The sequence below is a fragment of the Coenobita brevimanus genome, chromosome 91, assembly GCF_032717465.1.
Source record: "Coenobita brevimanus isolate Jiangsu-jjx chromosome 91, ASM3271746v2, whole genome shotgun sequence".
In the NCBI taxonomy this organism is placed as follows: domain Eukaryota; kingdom Metazoa; phylum Arthropoda; class Malacostraca; order Decapoda; family Coenobitidae; genus Coenobita; species Coenobita brevimanus.
The window spans coordinates 11,586,541-11,614,494 of record NC_137044.1 but is presented as its reverse complement, the minus strand read 5'-3'; the positions used below and the strand labels follow the sequence as shown (position 1 = coordinate 11,614,494).

The window sequence follows — 27,954 nt, the reverse complement described above, 5'->3', positions numbered from 1 at the left end:
ATCTATTTATCTTTCACTGTTGCTTTGCCGATTCCGATACAATTTCGAATATTGGATAATATTTTCCCCTGTCAATACAGATACTGACTGGTTTTTCCTTGCCAATTTGCTTTACTAAAAAACAGCTCATCTCCCTTATATGCACTTTTTTCTGTCTTTTTGCAGTTATGCATTTCTGTCTTCATATGCATGTACGACAATATGTACTGTACTGTACAGGGTACTATCATAACACATTTAAATAAATTCATATGTACAGTACTTTTTTTTTCTTTTCTTTTTTTTTTTATGTGTCTGACTCTGGGCAAAGGCTTCCTATCCCCAAGGCCCAATAGTCCTCCTACACCTCCACATGTCACCACTTTGGCACTAACACCCACTGTCCATATTGAATACATGCTAGGGCGGTCTCATACAGGACTGGTGTACTGATATTAGTGAGGGTGTTTTTACATGTCGGCGGGTCTTCTGGTAGATCAGTAGTCTACTTTTTATGAAATTCAAATCCATGAACTGCTCCCTACCCCAGCGGAGATTTGAACCAGGCTCTGTTAGGACTGCAGGCCACCTCTCTAACGTTTTAATTGACAACAGTTCAAAACTGATTTGCATTATTACTAAAAGACCGCTAAAGTATGGGTATGTACGGTACTTTGTTTATTGCTAACCCAATTCAGCCCTAGTGTAGATGATACTTCCAAGCAAACCTAATTCCCCATAAAACTGATAAGTAGACCTTCACTCCATCGAACCCTCATATAATTGATTTCAGACTTGTCGAACACCTCTGAGACTACCAATCTTAATTCAGCTATACCAAACTAGGGTCAATAAAAGAGGCACATTCGAACCGGTGGCCAAGCGCTGTGACCGAAGATCTGTTGGACCTGGAGGACTGGAAGGAAAACAGATGCAAAAATATCTTGCAAAATTTCCAGAACTACACCACTTAGGATGCCATCTTCAACTGGGCAGAGGTATGGAATGGATGAAACTGCCATACTGAAGAATGGGTGGTGCAAACTCCCTCAAACACCCAAGACTCAAGCACCACAGCATGGTTTTGAGGAGTCTGAACCAATAAGGATGGCAAAATTGTTGGCAGCCGCAGGACAGGGGAACTCTACTGAGGAAGAGCTCCAAGAGTGGTTGGATGAGGATGCTGGTGTACCTGGCTACCATCAAAAGACAGAGGAGATTGTGGCAGATCTCCAAGGAAGACAGGACACCAGCAAAAAATGAAGAAGAGGAGGAGGAGACACCTGGACTGCCTCTAGCTGCAGGCACTGATGCTCAAGACACAATCCTGAGCATCATAGAGAGAGCTGGAGGACCTCTTGCTCAACATTACAGGGACATGCAGCTACTCAGGCTGGAGTTAATGCAGAAGCAGCAGCCAAGAAAAGATCCAGCCTATTTTCCAGTTTTCCAAGCCTCTGCTCTCTCCTCCTGCTAAGACGAGCCACACAGAGTCAGAGTAGTCCACTGTGTCTATGGTATCAACTCCTCAGCCAGCCTCCACACTACCTCAGGATCTAGAACTTGAGCCTCCAAGACCCCAATCCCTAGCATATCAGGGCTCTCTATACCAGACATAACACCAGCGCTTCCACAAGCCATCTATGCCGAGAGTGGCAAAGACCGAAAGTTCACTCACCATTAACCCCTACAAGATAAGTGGCAGTGTAAGCAGTGTACAGCCATCTATACAGGAACAGTGTACAATGCATGTGTTTCCTACCCTTTTTACTCCAACCTGGCCTGAAACTGCCTTCTTCCCATTATGATTACTTAGCTGTAATAGCAGATTATAGTGATAAGAAGTGAAAAGACAAGGATCCAAAATAAGCAGCAAAAGGGCGAAATTATGGGCCATGTTAGTGTAAAATGGATAAAGTTTTCATGTCATATTGTAGTAATTTATTTTCAATCAGGTGTTTGAATTTCCACCTGGGGGGAGATGACCCTCAAATTTATTGTACGTTTGGGTTTATCGAACCAAGCTTCCCCCCAATTAGTTTGATATAATGAGGGTCTATTGTACGAATAATCCTTAGATGAATTGTGGGGTTGCTCGAAGGAAGGGGTTCACAGACCACAGGCCAGAAAATGTGGTTTGTTGGATAACACTATTTTCACCCATACAGGCCTTGGATGAGAATACTTTCTGCCACAGGAAGTATGGTTGAAAGTCCTTCAAAAAAAACTATTGTACATGCACCCAGCTGTGATGGTGGTATGATGGTGAAGGAGTGTATCTTGGCTGTGTGTGCCATTGTGTGTATGTGTTGGTTGCAGCCAATGAGAACATAGCTTACTGATTGGCTGGCTGTACGTGGAGGTGTGTTTGGCGGGAGTTTTTGCCACCATTTGTCAGTCTCTACTGTTTGTGCTCTGTTCATAGAACGCAAAAAGGAATTCTCGCTGTTTTACAGCCTACCCTTATGACCCTATTTGGGGGGGCATTGCACATTAATATTGCTGAATGGTACTTGTCTTCATTCTAATCAATACTGTTTTTTGTCTAAGCAATCAAGGTCTGCCAGGAAATGGGTTGAAAGTTCAGCAAAATAAAAACCGAATTAATAATTAATACTAATTTTGTGGTACGTGGCAGCGACCATCATCCACTCCCTTGATGTAGTTCTGTCTACATCTTCTTACACCTTTATCATTCTTTTTCTGTGCCTGTCCTCCTCTCTTCCTATATGTCCCATCTTTCCTATCACTTTTTATTACTGTACTCTTCTATCCTTTTCAGGTGGCTGTACATTGGGTGACAAGCCTAATGTTTTCCTGTAAGTCAGGAAACCAATAACAACACTGAGTGGTAACCACAAAACCAACTCATACATGTTCCCTACATGTCAACAAGTGGGTTGGGGGAGGGTTAGCATCCCTCCCCGTAAAACAGTTAACTCAAAGATAAACGGCCACCCCTTACAGGATTATGATGTCTGGCTGTAAAAAATAATAATAATTTCAAAGACATAGCCAATATATTGTACGAATCACAATCTGCACTTAAAAACCTTCCCCCCCTCCCCCAAAAAGAACGTTCTCCCTTCAAAATTTAAAAAGTTAAAGCTGCGAAAATGTTGCTGAACTTTCAATCCGTTTTCTGGCGTTTTATGATTTGGTGTGAGAACCCCTTATGTCACGCAACCACTCAATTACAGTACTCACTATTCAGTAACTGAATAATCAGGCAATAAGTCTATACCTGATAAAATACTTCATTAAAATCTGCATTTATGATACTAAAGGTGCTTCAACCCTTCTATTTGATGACATACTTTTTATCCTATTCTTGCTATTCCTTGATGATTTTATAAAGCATTGTGAGAAACTCCGTAACCTAAAGTAGTCTGACATCGCTTGCTAAACCCCTTCACAGCAGGGTTTCTGTGCTACAGTGAATGAAAGTGGCTGAAGATATCATGAAAAAAATATAAAAAAATCTACATTACCTGACTGAAATGTATATATAATCACCAATTACTTCATCCCAAATAATTTCTACAGTACATGACATTTTTCCAACTTACTTATATGTGCATTTTAATATTTATTGGAATAAAACCAGGTTACAGTTCTTCAGTAAAACTATTAAACATTAAGACAACTACTGTATTCTATTCATTTGTAAGAAGGTACTTAAAAATGACAAATGCTGAAGTATGGAAGGCTGGAATAAAGACAGTTACCTGTGTTGCAATTTATGCTGACTCATATCTTTTAACAGCACTTACCATTAAAAACACACTACACAGCTGTGCCTGCAGCTTATCTTCAATTTGTGAAGCATTAAAAACACACTACACAGCTGTGCCTGCAGCTTATCTTCAATTTGTGAAGCTTTCAGAAATTATTAACCTATCCTACCTTCTCATATCATACATGAGATGAGGAACATTAAAAAACAGAAAACAAATGCCTGCACAGGGAAGTCTGAGATCTCACCACCAGAGGGCACAGTGAAATGGGCTACACATCCACTTCCTCTGAACTCAAGCCTTTAAAATTCTTGGGCTATTCAACAAACAAAATAATTCACAACAAACATCCCTTCATAAACACCAGTAGCAGTCAAGTCAAAAGGGTGTGACCCTTTTCATAAATGTATAAACTTAAAAACTTTATCAACTCAGTTTTAATGTGATTTCTTCATGTTTTAACTTTAATATCTAATTTTCTCAAACTCAGTCATTTTTTCATACCATCATCCTCACATCTGCAAAGCTGACTTTACCTTCAATTTCACTTACATGAATCCCCCCTCCCTTTTTTTATCGCTCTAAATATATCCATGTTTTCCACACGTCCATACCATTAAAGCACATACTCTTACACTCTTATGTCCTAAGTTTTCATTTAATGATCACAGGTCCTGCTTTCATGTGTCAGTCATTTCACCTGATGGAAGCACTTCAAGTGCCACAATCTTGAGCCATTTCCCTGCTCAATCGCCTAGCCATGACAACTCCGAGCAGGACCTCAACTTACATCTTCCCTGGTCTGCTGTTGGGCATTCTTTTCTCTACATTCACACCTGTAATTTTCCTCAGCCAGTCCCCCATCCCCCTCCTCTCAACATGTTCAAACCATGAAACCATGTTGAGAGAAGGGTCACTCAGTGAAACTCTACCACTTCAACATTCTCTTTTCTATGCAGTTAAATTTGCACATACAGTATTCTCCTCTCTTTTCAGTTAAGTCTCACTGCCACAGAGCATAACACTTCCCACACCTTTTAAAGTACAGTACAGGAGAACCCTTTCAGGGTCAGAAGCAACAGCTTCCTAAATTTCTTTAATCCACTCAACCTCTGCTCTTCCTCTTGCACTAAACATGTCCCTGAGGTAATCAAACTCCTCACACATTCAAAGTGACCATTTCCTCAAATGACACTTTCTATTATAAACTCAATGCCTTGAAAACACTCACAGGCGTGATCTTCAGCAAGCAGATGCAACACCTGAAAACACTTTACAAACTATCTATCTGTCCGTATACATATCTATATCTAGACACCATTATACCGTAAGGGGTGGTCATTTGTCTTTGGTGTTTTAGGGGAGGGGCACAAACCTTCCGCCAACCCACTTGCTGACACGTAGGGAAATGTATGGTTTGGTTACAAAGTTACCACCAAGCATTGTAAATGGTTTCCTGGGTTACAGGAAACCATTTGGCTTGACACTCAATTTAAAGCCACCTGGAAAGGAAAGTCCATCCATCCATCCATCATCCAATCCTACATTGACCCATGAGGAGTGTAGGAGTCCGGGGCTAGGGAGCTGGTCCCGACATTTAAGATGAGAGTGAAGAAGAGTAATAAAAAATGACAAGAATGATGGGAGAAACAGGATGAGAGAGGGCAGGCAGAAAATGAAAACGTGAAGGTAGATGCAGGCAGCACTACATCAAGTGAGTGCGTGATGATTGCCATCACCTACCAATCAAGTGTCAATGAATTACACAGCTTGAGCTCAGCTCTCACATTAACCCCTAAAGTACTAAGCTCATTGATCAAGCTTTTTGTGCAATTTCTTAAAAGGACAAGCAACGCCGATCATGCAACATCCACAAAAAACTGACCGCAGCTAGCTCCACCCCAGCTGTGACGCAGATGGCTTCTAACCGATCAGACCTAAGTGTTGGACACACTGGAGGAGGGACCCAGGCCCATACCCAGGCGGTGGGAGGTGTACGCCCCACCTCCCTCTCGCCATGTCCCTCTACCCCCTACCTTGTTACTACCCTACCTCCCACCATTCTTACCACCACCACCACCACCGCCCCTCCCACACCCTCCTCATGCATCCCTCCCATGTCCCCCCCAGTCATCTGGGGGGAGGGTATTTCCCCCCTACCCTCCCTCCCTATACTCCACTTGAGGCCCTTCCTTTGTGTCTGGTAATGGTCTCCTCCATCCCCACACACCCTCCTGGCCTTACCAACTCCCACCACCATTCCCCACCCCCACCCCCAACCTCTAGCAAGCAGTATCTTTTATCTCCCCGGCCTCGAATATTCTGCGTATTTTTTACGCTTTATGGTGCGTTTTTGAATAATTACCTGTAATTTATTCGTGTCTTTGCAAACACATATGCACACCACAATTATTTTAGCTGTCTTTATTCGAAACCCACTCGAAAAAGAAATTTTATTTTATGCCGACGCATGCAAGCATGTTGGAGCCATCAAAAGTGGAATGAAATGAAACGAAACAAAAAGTAGCTAGATTTGACAGCTCGCAGGGGAGGGGAAGGGGGAAGGGAAAGGGGGGAGGGGAGATTAGGTGAGGGGAGGGGAGGGAAGGGGAGGAGAGAGGAGGGGAGGGGAGGGGAGGGGAGGGGACTGGAGGTATGGGGAGGAGTGAGGAGGGGAGGATAATTTTTACTAAATATCATATTTTTATTGGGGGGGGGGTATGACCATTTTCCCTGGCTAGATTTGACGGCTTGGTGGGGAGGGGAGGGGAAGTTAGGCGGGGGAAGAAGAGGGGAGGTAAGGGATTGCAAGGGGAGAGAGAGGATTGGAGGTATGGTGAGAGGGGAGGATAAACTTTACTATTTATCATATTTATTTGGGGGTTTTGTCACCATTGTATTTTTTTCTATGTACATTACAATGGTTTATAACATCTGTACACACCAAAAAAAAATTTATTTTGGTGATTTTTATGTACGTTTGTGAAGAAAACTGGTGCAAGCGGTGTATTTTCTTTCACGCCGGGGCCATGACGGGTTACTATTATCAACTTTGACCATAGCTCAGCAACTATTGGGTCTAGGAGGGTGGGGTTTGCATTTTCAGGTGTGTAAATTCAAGCTCAATAAATCGGGAATAAAACTTTTAACCTCCGACATAGTCGAAAAATAGGCCTGTTTCTGCGTCCTGGGGGGTAGTCGAGGCTGGAGAATTGCGTACCCTAGGGGTTAACAGCCACAAACTTTGCAACAGTCGAGCAGGATGGTACTCCCTAGGTGGATGGAAAGCTGGTGATGGGAAGAGCTGGAGCTTTCGTTTCATCGGCCCTTGGAACTAGTTCCTGACCATCCCCCTTTGCTGAAACTTTTCAGTGCATCAGTAACACAGAGAGTAGGCCAGCATACTCTTCAATAACAGTTTCTCTGACTGTCAACACCAAACTACATGCACATTACACACTACACTTTCTATTCAAAATTAATCAAAATGACATTGTTTAACCAAGCCTTGAAGTCCCAGGAAGGGGGGAGGGGGAACGTAAATGCCCTCATCATCTGCCCCTCTCCCACGGATGACCCAGTGGGATGCCTGGAACCACTGTCTGACTCAATTTTTCATTTCTGCAACATTCGTGCCCTTTTCTCTAACTCTCTGTTGAGCATCGCCTCTCCTCCTCTAAACCTCACCTTCTCTTCCTAACTGAGGCTCTGCTGTCTAAGGCAACTGATAGCAAACCCGTTTCTGTATCCTCCTACTTTCTCTATACTCATTTCAAGGTCAAAGATGGCTGTTGTGTATATGTACAAGGCAACTTATCTTGCTCTCGTGTTCCTGAACTTGATTCTTCTGAATTCTCTACTCTCTGGCTTCGACTTTCCTGTCGTTCTCTGACTAAATATATCTGTGCTGTTTACTTATCCCCTAATTCTACTGACTATGAAAAATTCTCCAACTATCTTACTTCTATGATGGAACACATCCTACCCATTTCTCCTTTCTCGGAAATCTCCATTCTAGGAGATTTCAATGTTCACCACCACCTTTGGCTTTCCTCTCCTTTCGCTGATCCACCTTGTGAACAAGACTACACCTTTTCTATCCTTAATGACCTAGAGCAACTTGTACAGCACCCTACCCATATCCCTGACCGCCTTGGAGAGAGTTCCAATATACTTAACCTCTTCCTTACAACTAATCCTTCTCCTTATGCTGCACAACTTTCCTCTCCGTTGGGCACCTCCAATCACAACCTTATCACCTTAACCTGTCTATTGCTCCAGTACGGCCCGTGGACCATCCAAAGAAACATCAGTTGTGGCACTTTGGAGCTACTGAGGAGCTACTGGAGGCTCTCTGACAGTACTTCTTTGATTTTTCCTGGAATGATTATTGCTTCCATGGCTGAGAGCCATCTAAGTGTGCCATGTGCATTACAGAGGTTATTCTCTACGGCATGGAAACATACATTCCTTTCTCATATCCTTTGTGGGAAAAAAAAAAAAAAAAAAAGTTTAATCACACTTGTTTTACTGCTGTCAACAACAAGGAGAAGGCCCACAAAAGGTACTGGAGACAACCCATCCTGAATCTTATCTTTTTTATGTTTCTGCCCGGTATCATGCTAAGTCTGTTCTTCGCTCTGCTAAAAATAATTTCATCTGTACTAAATGCTCTCAACGCTCCAATTCGAACTCTTCCCACTCCTTCTGACACCTTGCCAAAAGCCTTTCTAACAGCTTTATCTCAGCATCCATCCCTTCTCTTTTCCACTCTGATGGCTCTGTAGTTATTTGTTATACTCATAAAGCAGAACTCTTCACTCAGACTTTCTCCTCCAATTCCAACTTAGAAGATTCCCGTGGTGTCCTGCCATCTCTTCCCACCTCTGACTTCCTCACGGCTGACATTATTGATGTAATTTCTGCCAACACTGGCCTCAATACTAACAAGGCATATGGGCCTGATGGGGTCCTTCCTGTTGTCCTCAAGAACTGTGCTTCCGTGCTTACACCCTGCCTAGGTACATTCTTTCATCTTTACCTATCACCTTGCAGTTTTCCTTCTTGCTGGAAGTTTGCTCTCATTCAGCCTATCCCAAAGAAGGGTGACTACTCCCAGCCCTCTAACTATCATCTAATTGCTTTAATATCCTGTATTTCAAAAGTTTTAAAGTCTATTCTTGACAAAAAAAAAAATTGTTTTAAAGCATCTTTCCTATCACAAACTTCTTTCTGATCATCAGTATGGGTTTTGCCAGGGACACTCCACTGGTGATCTTCTCACCTACCTTTCAGTCTCATGGTCATCCTCCTTTCTGGACTTAGGCAAAAGCTTTGCCATCACACCTGACATCTCAAAGGCTTTCGATCAAGTCTGGCACAAATCTTTCATTTCCAAACTACCTTCTTACGGTTTCTATCCTTCTATCCGTGCCTTCATCTCTAGTGTCCTTTCTGGTCGTTCTATAGCTGCTGTTGTAGATGGCCAATGTTCTTCTAGAGCTATCAATAGTGGTGTTCCTCAGGGCTCTGTCCTATCACCAACTCTCTTCCTTTTATTCATCAATATCCTTTTATGCTGTACATCTAACCATATCCACTCATATGCTGATGACTCCACTCTTCACCTTTCCATTCACTTCCTGCAGCATCCATCTCAGAAGTTGCTTCAACAAACAAGGGATTAGGCTATGGCACACCTAATGTCTGACTTGGCCCATATGTTTTATTGGGGTAAAAATAATCTTGTTGTTTTTAATACATCAAAAACTCATTTCTTTCATCTATCAACCCAACAAAATCTTCCAGAGTACCCACTAATTTTTCACAATATCCAGCTCAATCCTGCATCATCTTTAAACATCCTTGGAGTTTCATTCTCTTGGGATTTATCTTGGAAAGAACATACTACCTCTCTTGTACAATATGCTTCCAAGAGATTAGGTGTACTAATCCGACTCTGTACCTTCTTTACCTCTGTGAAGTTGCTGACTTTATACACGGGTTTTATTCACCCCTGTGTAGAGTACAACTCTCATGCATGTTAAAGCTCCCCAAACACAGCTCTTCTCAAACAGGGTGGAGTCAAAGGCTTTTCATCACATTAGCACTCCTGCTCTTACTGGCTCCCTTCAACCTCTGTCTCTTCACCACACTGTTGCATCATTATCTCTTTTCTATCGCAACTTCAATGGTCACTGCTCCTCCGAACTGCTTGCTTGCATCGCTCCACCACCATGATGGACGTCTAGCACCCGACTAGCAACAAACTCTCATCCCTTTTCAGTCCAACTCTCTATTGCAAAAGTTACCTGTTACTCCCAGTCCTTCATTTATTCAACAGGTTAACTCTGGAACTGTCTCCCTCTGTCTGAATTTCCTACTTCCTATGATCTCCAATCTTTCAAACGAAGTGTGTCCAGGAATCTCGAAACGAACGGATCTTGAATTTAGCTCTCTTTTGTAGTTTTTTTTTTTTTTTAAGGTAACGGTTTGTGGGTTCTTAGCCTTTTGTTCCTTCTTTCTTAAAAAAAAAAAAAAAAAAAAAAAAAAAAAAAAAAAAATCATCTCTTTTCTGTCCAACTCTTTAATGCAAGGGTTAACCACTACTCCCAGTCCTTCACATATGCAACAGGTCAACTCTGGAACTGTCTCCCTCTGTCTGTTTTTCCTGCTGCCTATGATCTCCAGTCACAGCATGTCCAGCCATCTCTAAATGAATGGGTCTTGAATCTGGCTCTCTGTTATCTTGTTTGTGTTTTTTCTTGAAGGGAGTAATTTGCAAGCCACTGGCCTTTGGTTCCCTCTTTCTTGCATGAAGAAAAAAAAAAAAAAAAAAAAATTATCCTCCTCACACTCATCGAATCCTATGCTGCCCCATGAGAAGAATAGAAGCCTGGGGCTGGGCAAGATGGTCCTGACATTTAAGATGAGAGTGAACAGCCTCACTCATCCCTGAGTGGCATTACATGAGCAACTAGAATGGCACTCAGTAGAGCACATACCTCTGCCAACACCCTATCTTGCAATGGTAAAAAAAAAAAAAAAAAAAAAAAAAAAAAAAAACATGGATCCACACCAAAATTTAATGGAGTGTATTGTGGGCCAAGGCCCATTTTTCTACTGAGTTTCGTGGAAATCTGTCCAGTAGTTTTTTTGTAATCTTGCTCACAAATCAACCAACCAACCAACAAACAGATAAGAGTGAAAACATAACCTCCTTGGCAGAGGTAATAAATCCCAACCACCCCTTGGATATAAACATGCACTGGCTTAATCCGATTGGAGTGCGTTAATTACCCATTAAACCACCAGGCACCATAAAATGGTTACTGTACTGTATATGGTTACCACCCAGCATAGTAAATGGTTTCTTGGTGTACAGGAAACCACTTAGCTTGTCACTCAGTGTAGGGCCACCCAAGGACAGAAGGAAGAGGAAAGAATGAAGGAAAGAAAGACAGAAGAAGAAGGAAGGAAGAGGGGAGAGGCAGTCACCCGAGGGCAGCACCACACTGAGGGGGGGGGGGAAGGCTTTACTAAACACAAAACAAAGGATGTGTAATGACCATTAATATAAATTATTTGCACCAAGAAACAAGTGTACTCCCAATCAATGACCATATGAACACGAAAATTCACTGCTTCAGTACAAGATCCATCTCAGCTATGTAACTTTACATTCCACCACCCTTATTGCAAACAAAAAACAAAACAAAAAATCAACATAACAAAGAATGTCTAAATCCCTCAACTTCCATACAATACTGCATTTCATGAACATACATCTCATACCCGGTATACACACACATGGCCGACACCATCTAAAATCTCCAACCAAATAATGTTCTTTGTGAACCTCCCATACAAATTTCTCTATCAGAAACTACTGGGTAGCTACCATTACCAGAGATGCATGAGTGCACCTTGCCAGATTATGATGCAGTTATAACAATTTCCTGCATTACTATTAACACAAAATACTGTACAACTCATAAGCAATCTACTATCCTTGCATTATCTTGCAGTCCCCACACCACAACAACACACTTACTCACCTTATGCACCTCACTATCGTAACATCGACAATCCTTCAACATAACCTCAACCTAAGATCTCTGGAAGTACCCGGCTGAAGTGGACGTTTTCCTGCAGTTCACTGGGTTCACATCCAGATGAGCCTGAGAAAACAAAAACAATAACTTCACTCCCTGCCACATTCATTTTCAAACTTTTTTCTTATACATACTTAACTTGCTGACAACTTGCCTCATAACTTCCACTCATCTTCTCTAACAGAATTGAATCAACAGAAAAAGAGTATGGTGCCTGTAGCTACAAGCAATTCCCACATACTTCCCCCTCTTGCTATGGAGACTTCCCTCTCTTGCTGACACCCTCATCTGGGTGGGGTTTGAACCCACCATGCCACTTCAGGTCTGTAAGATATGTAGCAGTCACACAATTATGAATTCATCTATCAGACTCACATACCCCTGTACTTTAATTATAAGTGCATTTATGTACTGTATACTGTAGAGTCTGAATAACCATGAAGAGTGCTGGAGAGGAATGTCTTCAAGTAGTGTCACTGATGTACAGTAACTGGGCAACAGTTATATGGTACAGCAATCCCTCATTATACGATGGGATTCTGTTCCTGAAAACCCCATCGTAAAGCGATCCATCGTATAGCAATCCCATTATAACATGGAGTCAATGGGGACACGTTCCCAGACATGCCTAAATTCTCACATACACACAGCTTAGCACTCACATACATGAAATATCCTAATGTTTAAACATTTAAAGTGACATATTAATAGTGAATAAAGAGAAAAAAACATGAAAACTACAGTATACAGTAGTTCTTACCTTTACTGAAGCAAAGCAAGGGTTGTTTATGTCGTTCCTAGACAATTCGCCGTCATAATATGGACGTTCCCGGTCAGGACAATTCCCCGTCATTCTATAAACATACTTTTTACTGATTAACTGATACTTTAATAACTAATTTTCAGGGGGATCTATCAAAGTCTATTTTCATTCAATAGCGTTGGCTTTGGATATCATTTGTAAGTTGCACTTTTAGACAATATTTAACTTGTTTCTACCTTGCTGTAGTTGACTTTGAATTATGTACAAGCATCACCCATAGCTGTTATCATTAATTTCCATTGGTACTACAACATCCTGGGTATATTTTAAAACGACTTTGAAGAGGTACAAGTACAGTACTAAAAAACTAGTGTACTTCTTAAATAAACTGATATGAAAATAAACGACGGGGAATCATCCTGACGACGAAAAGTCCCGATGGCGAATTGTCTTGTTATTGTTGGGATGGCAAACTGACTTGATGGTGAATTGTCTCGAAACATTTATATAGACGTAATATGAAGATTATTCGTATAATTCCAAAGTATGTCAATCGTTCACTTAAGGTAATTAGGCATTTATAGAAATGCCAATGTCTCGTATGTAGCCTTATGCTAAGATGAAGGAACGATCATAAATCAGCTGATTCACATTTCAATATAGTATTATTTTTCATTTAATGCCCATGATTTGATGCCATATTTTACATTTACTATATAAACAATAAACCACCATCACTTTTATAACTTAAATAATTCAAAAATTAGTGTACTTGCTAAATAAACTGATACGTAAATAAATGACGGGGAATCATCCTGACAGCGAATTGTCCCGACTTGGCCTCACAGTCACAGCCCTCACTCATCAATGTCAGAACTGGCTGGCTAGGCAGGGCTGGCTGGCTGGCTGCATGGGCAGGGCTAGCTAATGAGGCTGGACCGGTGGACAAGTGTGTGTGGTCCAATGCCGACAGTGTGAGGACGTTTTTATTGCGTTTGCACATTCGCTGTTCACTGAGCCGCGGATGATCTATCATTGTAGCAAATCGTTCCCATTGTATAGTGGGCATAGAGTACTAAAATTTTGACATTGTATAAGCGAAATATCATATAAAGGGGCATCGTATAATGCGGGACCACTGTACCAACATTTCTATCCCCCAATCAAAACATGAAGTCTCCCCTGTGCTACATTTAATCACTTGGAGGAAGCATGAATAAACAAAATATAATGGCTAAGTCATTGATGTGAGAGGATTAACAGCATTCAGCAATTTCCCATCTACTCTGTATGTCCAACACACCTTTCCTATTTTCTCTGTGTTTACTCTGCCACTTTCCCCAAATGTAGGAAGACACCAAACAACTTTTCCTTATCTAAATACGTCTCTAGCTAGATCTGGTGTACACATCCCCTTCTCTTCTTAAAATCCCCTTGTTCCTCACCTACCACTCCCTCAACTCTCCCTTACTCTGTTGACACATATCCTACAGCACTGGTATAGTACAAGAAAACTTTTCCCACTACCATATGCTAAGAACACAAATGTACACCTCCTTCATATACATAAACTTCTTTTTCCTCTTGTACAAGGAAACTTCTATAAGGTATTTGACGTCCAGCATTTGATCATTCTCCCAGACTAATCTCCACATTCTCCAGATCCACAATTCATCTTATCTTAAACACCGGCACCCATAATTCCTCCAATAAATATGAGTTAAAGATAACCCCTTCAATCCAATATATATTTCATACTGTATACGGTATTATTCTTACACAACCCAGATGATTTTATTTAGATTATGAGAGCATCTTACCAGTAATGAAATTAATAAAGGCCGTTATCTAACCCCTACACTAAACAGAACTTCACTAATGGCAAATAAATTGTCCAAAGGAAGATGTGAAGGATCACCACTACAAAACAGTCATTCCAAAATGTCCAGTTATGGATTTCCTGGTTCAGATGCTGCATAGGGGTCCTGGTTGTTTCGGCCATAAGTCATTTAGGTCGTAACCTAGCCTAACTTAACTTCAGCAATATCATCTTGATGAAGTTTGGTTATTTTGGCTGTTTAGGCAGTTAGGCAATTTGTCCAATCGCCAGTGTGGACGTTATGACCTAAATGACCTAAGGCCGAAACAAGCAGGACCGCTGCATAGTACAGTAGGCCTATTTGATTTCACATGTCTTCAAGGTCATCACACCGTGCTTTAATCTGACAGCTTTACTTCTGACCCATTGTAATGGTTAGTTTCCTGAACACCAGGAAACCATTAACTACGCTGGGTGGTAACCATATAACCAAATTTTGGCACCTGTTGGTTTAGAGGGTAATTAGCGCTCCAATCGGATTGAGCTGGTGAAGGTTTATATCCAAGGCATGGTAAGGGGATTATTGCTCATGTGATGCCATTCACGGATGAGCGAGGCTGGTCACTCTCATCTTAAATGTCAGGACCATCTTGCCTAGCCCCGGGCTCCTACGCTCCTCATGGGGCGAAGTAGGACTGGATGATGGATGGATGGATGAAGAATTGCTTAATACTGTAATGTACTTAGCTACATCTCAGTATACTATAAAAAAAAAAAGGTCAAGTGGAGGAACGTATGGTAAAAAAAAATTTAGAATCCAAGTAAAACCTGTTTCGGATAATAATCTATGGTTATTTAGGCATTTTAAATAAAATTCGCGTGTTAATGCATAAAGTTGTTTAACGCAGAAAATTTCCAAGTTTTGGTAGTTAAAAAAAAATAAATAAATAAAAAATAAAAATCTTGTTTTCATTACACATTGCACCAATAAAACTCGATAAAAGTAGCACTACTACAGTACAGGTATTAATGTCTGAGTAGTGTCTAACAGTCACTAACCTTTTTATAACATCTATTCTATCTATTGCCAGACGTCTCAATCCTGTTTGGGGTGGCCACAAACAAATTGCCTCCAAGTCGCCCTGTCCCTCGCCATCTCACTGCCCTGCTTCCAACTCACACACCCCTCTCTCATATACCTCTCCACCCCATCCTTCCATCTCATCCTCGGCCTCCCCCTCCCTCTTCCCCCCTCCACCTCACTCACATACACTCTCTTTGTCAGTCTTTCACTCTCCATCCTCTCCACATGGCCAAACCACCTCAGTGTGTTCCTCATAACGCTTCCCATCACATCCACATCCACACCACAACGCTCCTTTATATCCTCATTCACCAGCCTGTCTCTCCATGTGACTCCACAGGCTCCTCTTAAATAACTCATTTCCACTGCTCTCACTCTTGACTTGTGTCCTTCCAACAACGTCCAAGCTTCACTTCCATACGTTAGAGCTGGTATCACAATACTGTCATGTAGTAACTTTTTCACTTCCCTGTTTCTTATCACTGCTTTCAAAGAACCAGCAACCTTTCTTCCCTGCTGTACCCTTTCAAGCACTTCACCCTCCAAAACCTCCATCCTTACTCATCACACTATCCAAGTACTTAAACGTACTCACATTTTCCAATTCCTCACCATCCAACCTCGCTGTACATTCACTGACTTCACCTCCCTCAAAGACCATCACTTTACTCTTCCCTACATTCACCTTTAGATTCCGTTTCTTACACACTCTCCCAAACTCATCAACCAAGCCTTGCAGCTCCCCTTCGTCTTCACTCAAGAACACAGTATCATCTGCAAACAACAGTACAGGGAGTTTCCAAACACTATCCTCTCTCACCAGGGCCACTCCAACATCCACTACCCTGCCTTGTACTTCTTTTATCACCCCATCCATGTACAGATTGAACAACCATGGAGACATGACACATCCCTGTTTCAACCCAACTTTCAAAGAGAAAAATTCACTTAGTTCACCATCCACATGCACTGCAGCCTTCGCACCATTCTACATACTCTTCACAGCATTCAACAACTTCCCATCTACTCCATATATTCTTAACACTTTCCACAATCCTTGTCTAACCACCCTGTCATAAGCTTTCTCCAAATCCATGAAAGCCGCATACAACTTCTTTCCCTTCTCTAGAAACTTCTCCACTAAAGATCTAAGAATGAATATCTGATCTACACAACCTCTTCCCTTCCTAAAGCCTCCCTCTTCTTCTCCAACTAATTTCTCTGTTCTTTCTCTAACTCTGTCAATAAGTATCCTACCATACACTTTTCCTATTATACTAAGAAGACAAATGCCCCTATGATTACCACACACTTCTTTTTTCCCTCTTCCTTTGTACAAGGGAATAATTATACCTGACTTCCAATCCTCCGGGACTCTACCTTCCTCCCAGGCCAATCTACACATCTTCCACATCCATTCTACTACTATCTCTCCCCCATGCTTCAGCATTTCACCTCACACTCCATCAATTCCTGGGGCTTTCCCCGATTTAACTTTCTTCATTGCTTCCACAACTTCTATCCTACTGATTTCTTCCTGTCTTCTCACCTCCCTCCTTCTCCCAGCCATTCTCCAGCCACTTATACTCGCATTACTTCCATCCTCTATGTTCAACAATTCCTTAAAGTGTTCTCTCCATCTGCTCACTTTTTCTCCCTTCTCCACTAGTAATTTACCATTTTTATCTTTCACTCCCCTGCTAACTTCATTTCCACCCTGTCTTACTCTTTTCACCTCTTTCCAGAACATTTTCTTACAGTCCCTCCACTTTACACTCAAATTCCTTTCAAATTCCTCATCCACTCTCTTACTAATCTTTCCACCTCTCTCTTTCTTTCTACATATAACTCTCTCTTCCACCTCTCAACTTCTTCCACGCCCCTATTTCTCATCCATTCATTGTATGCTTTCTTCTTTTGTGCCACACCCTGTCTCACCTCTTCAGTCCACCACGCTGTTCCTTGCACCCCCCTCCGTCTTCTCTTCCTTCTACACACCACATCACATGCTGCACATATTTCTTCTGTAAATATCCTACATACACCTTCCACGTCTCCCATCTGCTCCAATTCATATTTGCCCAATCGTTCCTCCACTTCTCTCTTATACTCTGCCTTTTTCTCATCCTCTTGTAACCTTTCCACTCTCTTTGCAACTACTCCTTCCTCTCGTCTTTCCCTTCTTCTATTCCTCCATCTTACTTGAATCCTAATTCTGGCCACCACCAAGTAGTGGTCAGAAAGTCCACTCCCCCAACCTCTATACTCCTTCCTCTCGTCTTTCCCTTCTTCTATTCCTCCATCTTACTTGAATCCTAATTCTGGCCACCACCAAGTAGTGGTCAGAAAGTCCACTCCCCCAACCTCTATAAGCTCTTGCATCTATTACAAATCTTCGCATCCTTGTAACATCAATACAGTAAATACCACTGGTCATAATTAGCTATATACTGTACCAAAATCTGTCAGTTTTCAATGTACCGTAGTACCGGTACTCCATCAATGTTATGAAAAATAAAAAAATAAAAAACAATGACAATGTCCTATAAATAACACACGTAATGGAATATTCATGAATAAAATAATATCTGAAGGTAAAGTAAAGATAAACAACACCCTACTTCCTCATGCTTACATTTAACAGAAAGGAAGCAAACAACGAAACAAACGGAAAGACCTCTTTACCCCCACCACAGTTCCTCACCAACACTGAATGAAGTACAGTACCGGTACCAGTAATTATATGCAGTACTCTAAATATAATACAGTTGCTACTGAAGAATACTTAACCCCTAACTCTGAGGAAGCTTTGTTGTGGTTGTTTCTTGGTACAGTATGAACATACTGTACTACTTTATTAAGTTCTGGGGAGATCTCTTAATGTGAGTGTTGAATATTGAGTATACCTAACTCCTCTAAAATGGAAAGTCTCACCTGTGATGAGTTAATCCTCTGGATATTGGGGGAAAAAAAAAGTTAAATGGACAAATACCAACATGAGATGGCAATAAATTATAGGCTACGATTTATTTTCAACCTGGGTGGCAACTGCTTTGTTTTCCTCCTTTTGCTTTGCCTCTTAAGTTTCTGTGCCATTAGAAACTTAGCAATTAATTAAACCATAAATAATGTATACTACCACTATACTGGTTATCATTTTTTTCTTTTAACATAATCTGATAGCCGTACTGTTCGCTACTGCATGTCTGATCCAACCGTTCACTTTATGATATAGGAAAAGTTACATGATGGTAAATACCCGGTATGCAATGGTCTATAACCACTTTAATTCTCATCGCAATATTCATTAGTTATTCATAATTATAGAATATCATTTTACCACAACTGGTCACCTCCTACTCCTGAAAAACCAAGCTTGCTGCAAACACACACACACACACACACATACACATACCAGTATATATATATATATATATATATATATATATATATATATATATATACTGGTATATATACCAATATACCAAACACACACACACACACACACACACAGTATGCCGGTATATTTTTAAAACATTTTCCATACAAGAGAGCACAATATTCCTAATACTATATTAAATATCATACCAGGTGCAGTACTGTGAAAATTATACTAAGAATGATATAAAATTGATGGATTGACTTAACATCATGACTTCCGCAGAAGTTGTATCCATGTATTTTCATAAAGTTTGCTCAACAAAAATTAATCACAATAACCAAACCTGAATGCAGAAAATGCTACAGGTTACAGTACTGAACAGCAAAATTCATTCATTTTTTTCATTGCCAGACGCCATGTATCCCAAACGGGGTGGCCAACGGCTTAGAGTTAATTGTTTTACAGGGAGGGGCACTAATCCTCCACCAACCCCACTTGACACGTAGGGATGCCAACAGCATCTGGTGTTCCCAGGCGGTCACCCATCCAAGTACTAACCAGACCCAACGTTGCTTAACTTCGCTGATCGGACGGGAAGCGGTGTACTCAACGTGGTATGGCCGTTGGCTAAATGCAAGTAATATTTGTAAATACAGACATCAAAAAGCCAATCTGTCATCACACAATACCTCTTATATAGGCTACATTTTAATCCTTACAAAAAAGGTTTTTGTCAATTTGTCATGCTGAGTAAATATTTGTTTCAACGAACTTAACTTATACTAACTCTGTAACTAATGTATGAGTACCACATCATTTTATCTACATGAGCATGAAATGCATTTTTTTTTTTTTTACTAAGAAAAGGACATTTTTCTGCTGACAGTGCAATAAAGTCCTGGTCATATGTTGAAGTGTGTGAGTCAAAGTTAGAAAACAATGTCAGATACTTTGTTTCATACCACATACATCACTAAACCAGCTGCAAATAATGTAAACAAGCCCATGTTCTTCCATTCAGTGACTTCCTGGCTGCCTGCCAACACATCCCACCTGGTCACTCATTCCATCACCATCAACTGCCACATTGAAATCTCAAAATTCACATTAACGACCTGCTACAACGTTTTTAATCCTGAATTATCAACAATGTTTATGTAGGCAGGAGCGAACTTTCCTCTACGTCCCGTTATTGGGTGGTCCTTCACTTGGGTTTAGCTGTAATTTCACTTCACTGAGAGTACTTACCTGCCCTCCCGCTGCCTTTCACCCCCGCTGTAATCCCCTGCAACATGTAGAAGTCAAAGTACCTCCAGCCGCTCACATAAGTAGCCAATATAACCTTGGCATTCCTAAACTGGCCTCAAGCAAACTCGGTGGTGGCGATTCCTCTGAACTCTAGTGCCAGCGCCACCTACAAAATTTCTCCCCTGCTCACCCCCTTGGAATGGCGGTGGGGCGATTTCTAAATGTGGCGTTCTATGCATGGGGCGCGCTCTTTCTTCGGCGTCACATTGGGTTTCTCAAGGTTAATAATTAGGAAGTAGGTCACTTAAGAGAACGTAGACAATCCTTCTGCGCGTTCACTCGGCGCGTCCCTGGCTTTTGTTATGGTTAAGAGTTGCGATTGTGAACAACGAAATTACTATTTTTCGCAAAATACCTTACTTGAATATTTTGCAATTGAAAACATTCTTGTAAGTCACAGTTACGACATATATAAATATTTATGCACATAAATAACTGCATGAATAAAAACGGGAACATGTATTATCAAGAATCGCGCAAATGTTGAGGGAATTTTGGATTGGCCTTTTCATTTTCTACGAGAAGTTAATGTTTTGCTTAAAATTTCAAGGAAAACTAGTGGAGAACAGTATAATTAACGTTCAGCATTATAATGTCAGTAACCGAAGGATTTTATACATTGGCGTTAGATAATCAACGTCACCTAAGCAGCGTTATAATAAGGTCGTCAATGGGAATAATTACTCTTCTTCCTGAATTATACAACCTGCAGTCACGAAATAGGTTCCCTGCAAAAAACATAGGCATCCAAGCATTCTTCCTGAACTGTAATTTTGCTGTAAATAGATGGCAAGATTTCTACTGCCCTGTGCGTACACCCTCGTACAGAAAGATGGGACTGCATGACATTAAAGGGTATAAAATCAGTTTGACATTAATACATGAGGTATTTTTACAAATACTCTTCTTGCACAATTGTTAAAAAAAGATGGAGATAGGAATGATCAGTGCTATCAACCACTTCATTTCGATGATAAACCATTCCATTTACAGCAATAAAAATTTCAAATCAAATAAATATCCAATAACTTATTAGTTTTTTATTTATTTTTGTTACCAAAAACATGATTTTATGCTGCGTAGGAAAGCTGTCTCGTACTCAGGCGGTTAATGAAGGCTTTACCTCCAATTCGTATAACCTCATGCAAATTCGTCTGGAGGTAGCGTGAGAAAGTTTCGTCACTGAATTGAAAAATTCGCCATTGAGCTGAAAGAACCGAGGACCATGCAGGGAGGCGAATGACAGGAAACATGCCAGAGTAGGCTTGAGATGACATGGCTCATGGGCCTATAGGCTACCGGTAGCTGTGAAACGCGGTGGCCGCCTTATGGCAGTTAAAAAACAAATAAATAAATGGCTGTGTGGCGGTTAATGTCGGTAATTAACACCTAATCCTTCCTAATTACACTCCATATCACACGCAAGCAGTGAAACAAGGATCTGTATTCTCGTCGGGCAAAGAAGCTCCCTAACACCTTTTTCTAAGCGATTTATTTTGGTTACTAGACCTTACTGTCACAGCTAGTGTCATACCCAGTGGAGTAGTTCAGTAGTTGGGGTGGCACTAGCCATCCCTTCCAGTATGTCTGGACACCCCAAATTTCTTCAGGAGTCCTTGCCCCAGTAAAGTGTTGTCCTTGACCCACTCCATAATTAGTCATAGTCACCGTAGGTTACCCAATTTTTAAAATCTTAGTTCAGCCGCTAATCACATAGGCTACATCCACGGCCACTTCCACCCATTTTCATACCTCGTCCACCCCTCCACTCCAAACGTTTCTCTTTCTACTGTAATTGTAACATTCGTATCTAACCCAGTGGTTCTTAACCTTATTACTACCACGTCCCCTTTAGTAGCTGGTCCTTCCCTCCACGCCCCCCTTGCATCTTCAACCAAATTGATAAAATTCCCTCCCAGACTTTAAGAAAAAACTGAAAAAAGTGGGTGTTTTTAGTCTTTTTATTGAGCATAAATTCTGTGTAAACAATATACCCAGCATATTTAATGATGTTACATTCTTACTACTTTAATGAGATACTTGACACTAAGTCTTAGCTACCAGATCTTGAATGCGTGGTCCAGTGCCAAAGGATGCACAACGTAAGTCCCCTTCAACGTTCAGCCGGTTTCTGAACTTGGTCTTGACAGCTGCGAGCATGGAAAATGCAGCTTCACAAAGATACATGGATCCAAACATTGTCAGAATCCGAGGAGCTTGATGTGAGATCAGAGGGTAAACAGGAAGGTACCTGACCCAGTGCGTCTCAAGATCCAGTTCTTTGAAATCTTCCTCAGCTGAGGAGTTGAACTTTTAACTCAAGAAACTCCTCTTGCACTTCACCCGAAACATCACATACTTCACGTTGAAATGGGTTCCTGATGAATTTCCAAGCTTCACGCTTCTCATCTATATCTGGAGAGTATCTGATTAATTCTGCTTTCAAGTCAATCAGATGAGTGATTATTATTACGGTATTATTATTATTTTTTAAACTCAGAATCAAGGTAACTGTGAATGAGAGCAGAATCCAAGTTACTAAAACAGGCTGTATTTCCATCCTGAATTCGACATTTCCAGAGGTCGAGTTTGGCCATGAAGGCTCGCATGGTGTCGTGGTGCATGATGATGTGGATGTTTTTCCCTTGCAATTTAAGGCTGATTGCATTCAGCGCTTCGAAGATGTCCACCAGGTAAGCTAGAGATAGCAGAAAGCCTTCAGACTGGAACTTGTCGTGGAGATCTGCCCTCTGCTGTGAATCTTGAAATATTGCTACTTCTTCTCGTAGTTCATAAAGCCGTTCAAGCATGTTTTGTAATTCTCTCATAATCATCTTGATATTGTTAAGAGAATTACAAATATAATTAGAGAAATTCCCTCTTTTTCCCCCCGGGATCCCCCCCCCCCGGGAATGTACTCACGTCCCCCTAGGGGGCGCGCCCCCAGGTCAAGAACCTCTGCTCTAACCGTAACTTATACCTTCTTTTGCATAATTTTGGGTCATCTCTGTTACTCATTTTCAGCTGCACATCCATCCGCCATTCTTAGCTTTCATTCATTCCTACATTCTTATCTTCCTCCCCCCTCCCTACCATTCTCCGTAGCTCTCATTCAGCCAGGCTCCCGTATAGTTTTCTTCCATCCAGTCTTTCTTATCTTTCTTTCATCCACCCCCGCCCCCCTGCCATCCATTCATAGGTTCTCTTCTTCCCTCCATGACATCTGCACTGGTTGCCATGGATATCTCACGACCACCATCACATCACTGCATTTCGTCTCATGTTGCACAAATTAACTTCCTTTCACTGTACTGGATATTCTCAGCCTTTCTGCCATTCCAAATCCTTGCTACGATTCAAAAGAATAAATATATACATAACCACCTTCTTTTGTTGTATATGTACTCTGCATACCTTTACAACAATATTTCAATCATATTTCTCGTTTGATTAAAAATAAATAAATAAAACAGTAACACTTCAGTGAGAGCTACTCTTCACGGCCTCCCAGTGCAACAGAAAATTCCCGGTAAGTGGTGCCAAAGGACCACACAAAAATAGCTAAACACGATCTACGATCTAAGATAAATATTCTCTGAGCAGAAAAATAGGCAAACGTTGTCCCACATTTTGAAATTAATGTAAACACCTGGGAAAATAATACAAAATTTTTATCCAAAGAGATAAAATTAAATACCTATTGATGTATCTATATTATTGATACACTGTAACTCAACACCCTACGGGTAATCAAATCCTCACCTATGGAAGGAAGACTAGCTAAATTAGGAAACTTTATGTTGCTACTTTTTCATTATGCATTAGGAAAATTAACAAGGATTATATTAAAACGTATAATTTGGTACGGCGAAGTGCTAAGTAAGAATTTTTTCCTTGGTAAGATAAAGTTCTTTTCATATAGAGCAGCAGTGGCTATTCACCTCTTGGCAGTCATTTATCCAAGTTTATCCAATACCCCGTTATTATCTTATGCTTTTACATCAAAGGGAACATTTTCTTAATGCGTTCAGTCATACAACAGAGTAAAATTGAGGCTGCCATAAATAAAATTCACCCTTCTTAATAACAGAAGTGAGGTGCCATAATGGCCTTTCTATCTGCCTATGGAGCACTGCTGAGTACACCTTAAGCTTGGGTCAGAATGATTGATTAGTCATAGACTTCTTTAGTCAGCGCTATCATTAGCACTGCATTCTACTTTAAAAGGTATAAAATTCTTGCATAAATTTTTAATTACGAAGAGTTTTGCATAGCACCCGAAACATGCCGGCATTTACCATAGACATATTAATTTACCCTTGTGTTTTTCTACTAGATCTTGGGTTTTTAGCTCCAATCTTTGAATCTTGGAGTTTTTCCCTAAAATTCAAGAAATCTTGGAGTTTTTGTCAAGTTAATTGATAAATTATTTTTCCATGTGCTGTAGCAACAGTTATAGTATATAAAAAAAAAAAAAATGAGCGAGAGTTGGTGGTTGGAAATACCTTCATTGTGAAGAAAGATATTTATAAGGCTATACACGGATGAGACAGGAGGGTGGAAGGGTTGTTGATAAAGTATTGATGGACTATGTGGTTGTGTCCAGGAATGTAAGAGGAAGGTAGTTGGATGTGAGAGGTTTGAAAGGGGAGGGTGGATGTATGTCTGACCACTACCTGGTGAAGGGAACGTTGAGAGCAGGTATGAGGTGGGTGAGAGCTAGGAGAGTTAGGTGTGGCAGGGAGGTTTTGAAAGTGAGTTGGATAAAAGAGAGAAAATGATGCAGCATCAGCAGAAGTTGAAAGATGAGTGGAACGCAATGAAAGATCAGGAAAATGGCAGTGTGGAGGAGGAAAGGCAGTTGAGAGTGCTATGGTGGGGCATGCGGAAGAGGTGTGTGGTGTGAGACTAATGGATGGTGGTGTAAGAAAGGGAAGTGAATGGTGGTGTAAGGGAGTAAGTATGACTGTGGCTGAGAAGTCGGTGGTGGTGTAATAAAGGGAAGTGAATGGCGGTGCGAGGAAGTATATGACTGTGGCTGAGAAGAGACATGCATATGAAGTGTGGCTGCAGAGGAAGAATCAGGTGTCATATGGGAGGTAGAAGGAAAAGAGGAATAGCGTGAGAAGGGCTGTGCGTGATGCTAAAGTGGCAGCAAATGAGTGATGAGGTAGGCGGTTGACTGAGAATTTTCAACAGAATGAGAAAATGTTTTGGAAGGGGGTGAAAAGGGTGTGAAAGGGAGAGTCTGGGAAGGAAGAGCGAGTAAAAGCGGAGGATGGAAGGATGTTGAGATGGATGCTGTAAGGAAGAGATGGGCAGAGTATATTTTGAAAGATTGTTAAATGTATAGAAGGAAAGGGAGGCTGAGATTGTGGCAGATGGATGGGTGCAAGGAATAAATATGTTGGGAGAACTGAATGATTCTTTAATCACGATGGAGGAAATGCAGGAGGCAGTAAAGGAGATGAAAGCAGGAAAAGCTGCGGGCATAGATGGGTGTGCTGTGGAATGCCTGAAAGGTGGTGGAGCGACTATTGTTGAATGGTTAGTACGATTGCTGAAAGTGCGTTTTGTGAGCGGTATGGTGCCGATTGACTGGGCAGGTGCTTGTGTGGTTTCGTTGTATAAAGGTAAGGGTTATGAGTATGAATGTACTATACCTTCAAGGGTATAAGTCTGTTCAGTGTTGTAGGTAAGGTGTATAGTAGAGTACTAATTAAGAGAGTTAGAAAGGGTACAGAGGGAGTGACTGGTGATGAGCAGTGTGGCTTTAGGAGAGGGAAGGGATGCGTGGATCAGGTGTTTCCTGTGAGAGAGGTGTGTGAAAAGTATTTGGCGAGAGGTAAGGATGTGTTTTGGGCGTTCATGGATTTAGAGACAGCGTATAATAAAATTGATATGGAGGTTTTGTGGACTATTTTGGGATTGTATGGGCTTGATGGTAGGTTGCTAAAACGAGTGAAAAGTTTTTATGTAAATAGTAGAGCGTGTGTAAGAGTGGGAAGTACTCTGAGTGATTGGTTTCCCGAGAGAGTGGGGATGTGGCAGGGATGTGTGATGTCGCCTTGGATACTTAGGATACTTAATATTTACGTGGATGATGTTGTACGGGAGGTGAATGCAAGAATGTTAGGTAGAGGTTTGAGTCTGGTGAATGCTGATGGTAGAGAATGGAACCTGAATCAGCTGCTGTTTGCGGATGCTGCTGCACTGGTGACTGATTCGGAGGAGAGATTAAGACGATAGAGTTTGGAAGGGTGTGTGAAGAGAAAATTGTGAGCAAATGGGACTAAGAGTAAAATGATGAAGTGTACGAGGTTTGTGGTTGGAAGGAGGATGAACAGAGTTTTGAACAAGTGCTCGTGGGCCCTACAGACCCCTCGCACTTGCTCCTGCGGAGGGCTCTCGCGTTTATGTGCTGTTCTAGTGTAACGTTGTCACTTGGATTTTTTGCAGCTAACCAATTGATCGTGTTCTTTGCAGCTTCGGGAATAGAATCCAAATTGTCCAAATGCAAGTCCGAAGTACACACACGGACACATGGCTACTACTACAGTTTATTTTAGTTCTACCTCCGGGCAAAAAATTCTGCGGAGATCCTATGCCTGGCTCCGGGAGCAGCGTTTTTTGGTCAAAATGTGATCTCTCATTAAATATAGTAAAAGTTTTTCAATAGCGATGGGACCAATATTTTGTTTTTTTTTTTGTTTTTTTTTACATCAGCGATTATTTTGTGATTTTTGTGCCAATTTTGGTGCGATTTGAATGTGTAGTTTCGGCTGCCCAAAACACACACACACACACACACACACACACACACACACACACACGGCTAGTGCTAGTGTATATTAGATGGTGAATTGCTCGAGGAGGTAGAGTGTCTTAAGTATTTAGGGCCACATGTTGCTGTGGATGGAAGAATAGATGCAGAAGTGAAGTTTAGAATGAATGAAGTACAAAAGGTGCTGGGAGGAGTGAAAAAAGTGTTTAGATGTCATTCGCTTAGAAGAGATGCAAAGGGAAGGCTGTATGACGATGTAGTTGTATCGACTGCATTGTATGGGGCTGAAGCATGGAATATGGGTGTAGCAGAGAGGAAAAGTTTGAATGTAACAAGAATGAGGTGTCTGAGTAGTATGTGTAAAGGGACGCGCATGGATCAAGTGAGAAATGATGGCGTGCAGACGAGAACTGGAGTTATGCAGGAGATGGCTGATCGAGTTGAGCAGAGAGTGTTGCGATGGTGTGGGCATATGAAGAGAATGAATGAAAAGCAGCTGGTGAAAAAGATAACTGGATTGGATGTGAGAGATGTAAGGCTAAGAGGAAGACCACAAATAGGATGGATAGACAGTGTAAAGAGAGAATTAGAAGCGAGAGGGATGTCTGTTGAGTAAGGAAAAGTGGCTGCGCGTGACAGGAATGACCAGAGAGAGAGATTGTAAATGAATAAATGGTGACGCGGGCCTGAGGGAGTATTCTCCCGCTTTTGGTCTGATCAGCTGATCATGTCAGGTGCGGGTAAGTGCGCGTCCACACGTGTGCGCAATTTCAAACAAGTGCTGGCAACATGTATGCAACAAACTGACGAACACGCTGCAAACACGCTGGGAACAGCAGCGTCCAGATCATGTTGGCAACATCATGATGAAGTCTCACCCGCCTGGAATGGACACATTTATCCCATCGCTTTTGCTGCCAGTGTTCGAAGTTGCACTGAAACATGTTTGCATACATCTGTCCAAGTACTGTTGCAAACATGTTC

General features: G+C 41.4%; 1 protein-coding gene and 1 non-coding gene across 2 annotated transcripts; both read right to left on the bottom strand.

The window, feature by feature from the left end:
• Window positions 1-1,491: 1,491 nt before the first annotated feature.
• Window positions 1,492-22,996, bottom strand: LOC145411863 (zinc finger BED domain-containing protein 5-like). The gene is made up of 3 exons (XM_080281822.1): window positions 22,759-22,996; window positions 22,248-22,483; window positions 1,492-1,620 (listed from the first exon to the last, which is right to left on the bottom strand). The coding sequence occupies exons 1-3, from the start codon at window positions 22,994-22,996 to the stop codon at window positions 1,492-1,494; spliced, it is 603 nt and encodes a 200-aa protein (XP_080137948.1).
• Window positions 19,388-19,506, bottom strand: LOC145411988 (5S ribosomal RNA). Its single transcript, XR_013899500.1, has one exon. It is a non-coding gene; the product is annotated as a 5S ribosomal RNA (ribosomal RNA).
• Window positions 22,997-27,954: the final 4,958 nt, after the last annotated feature.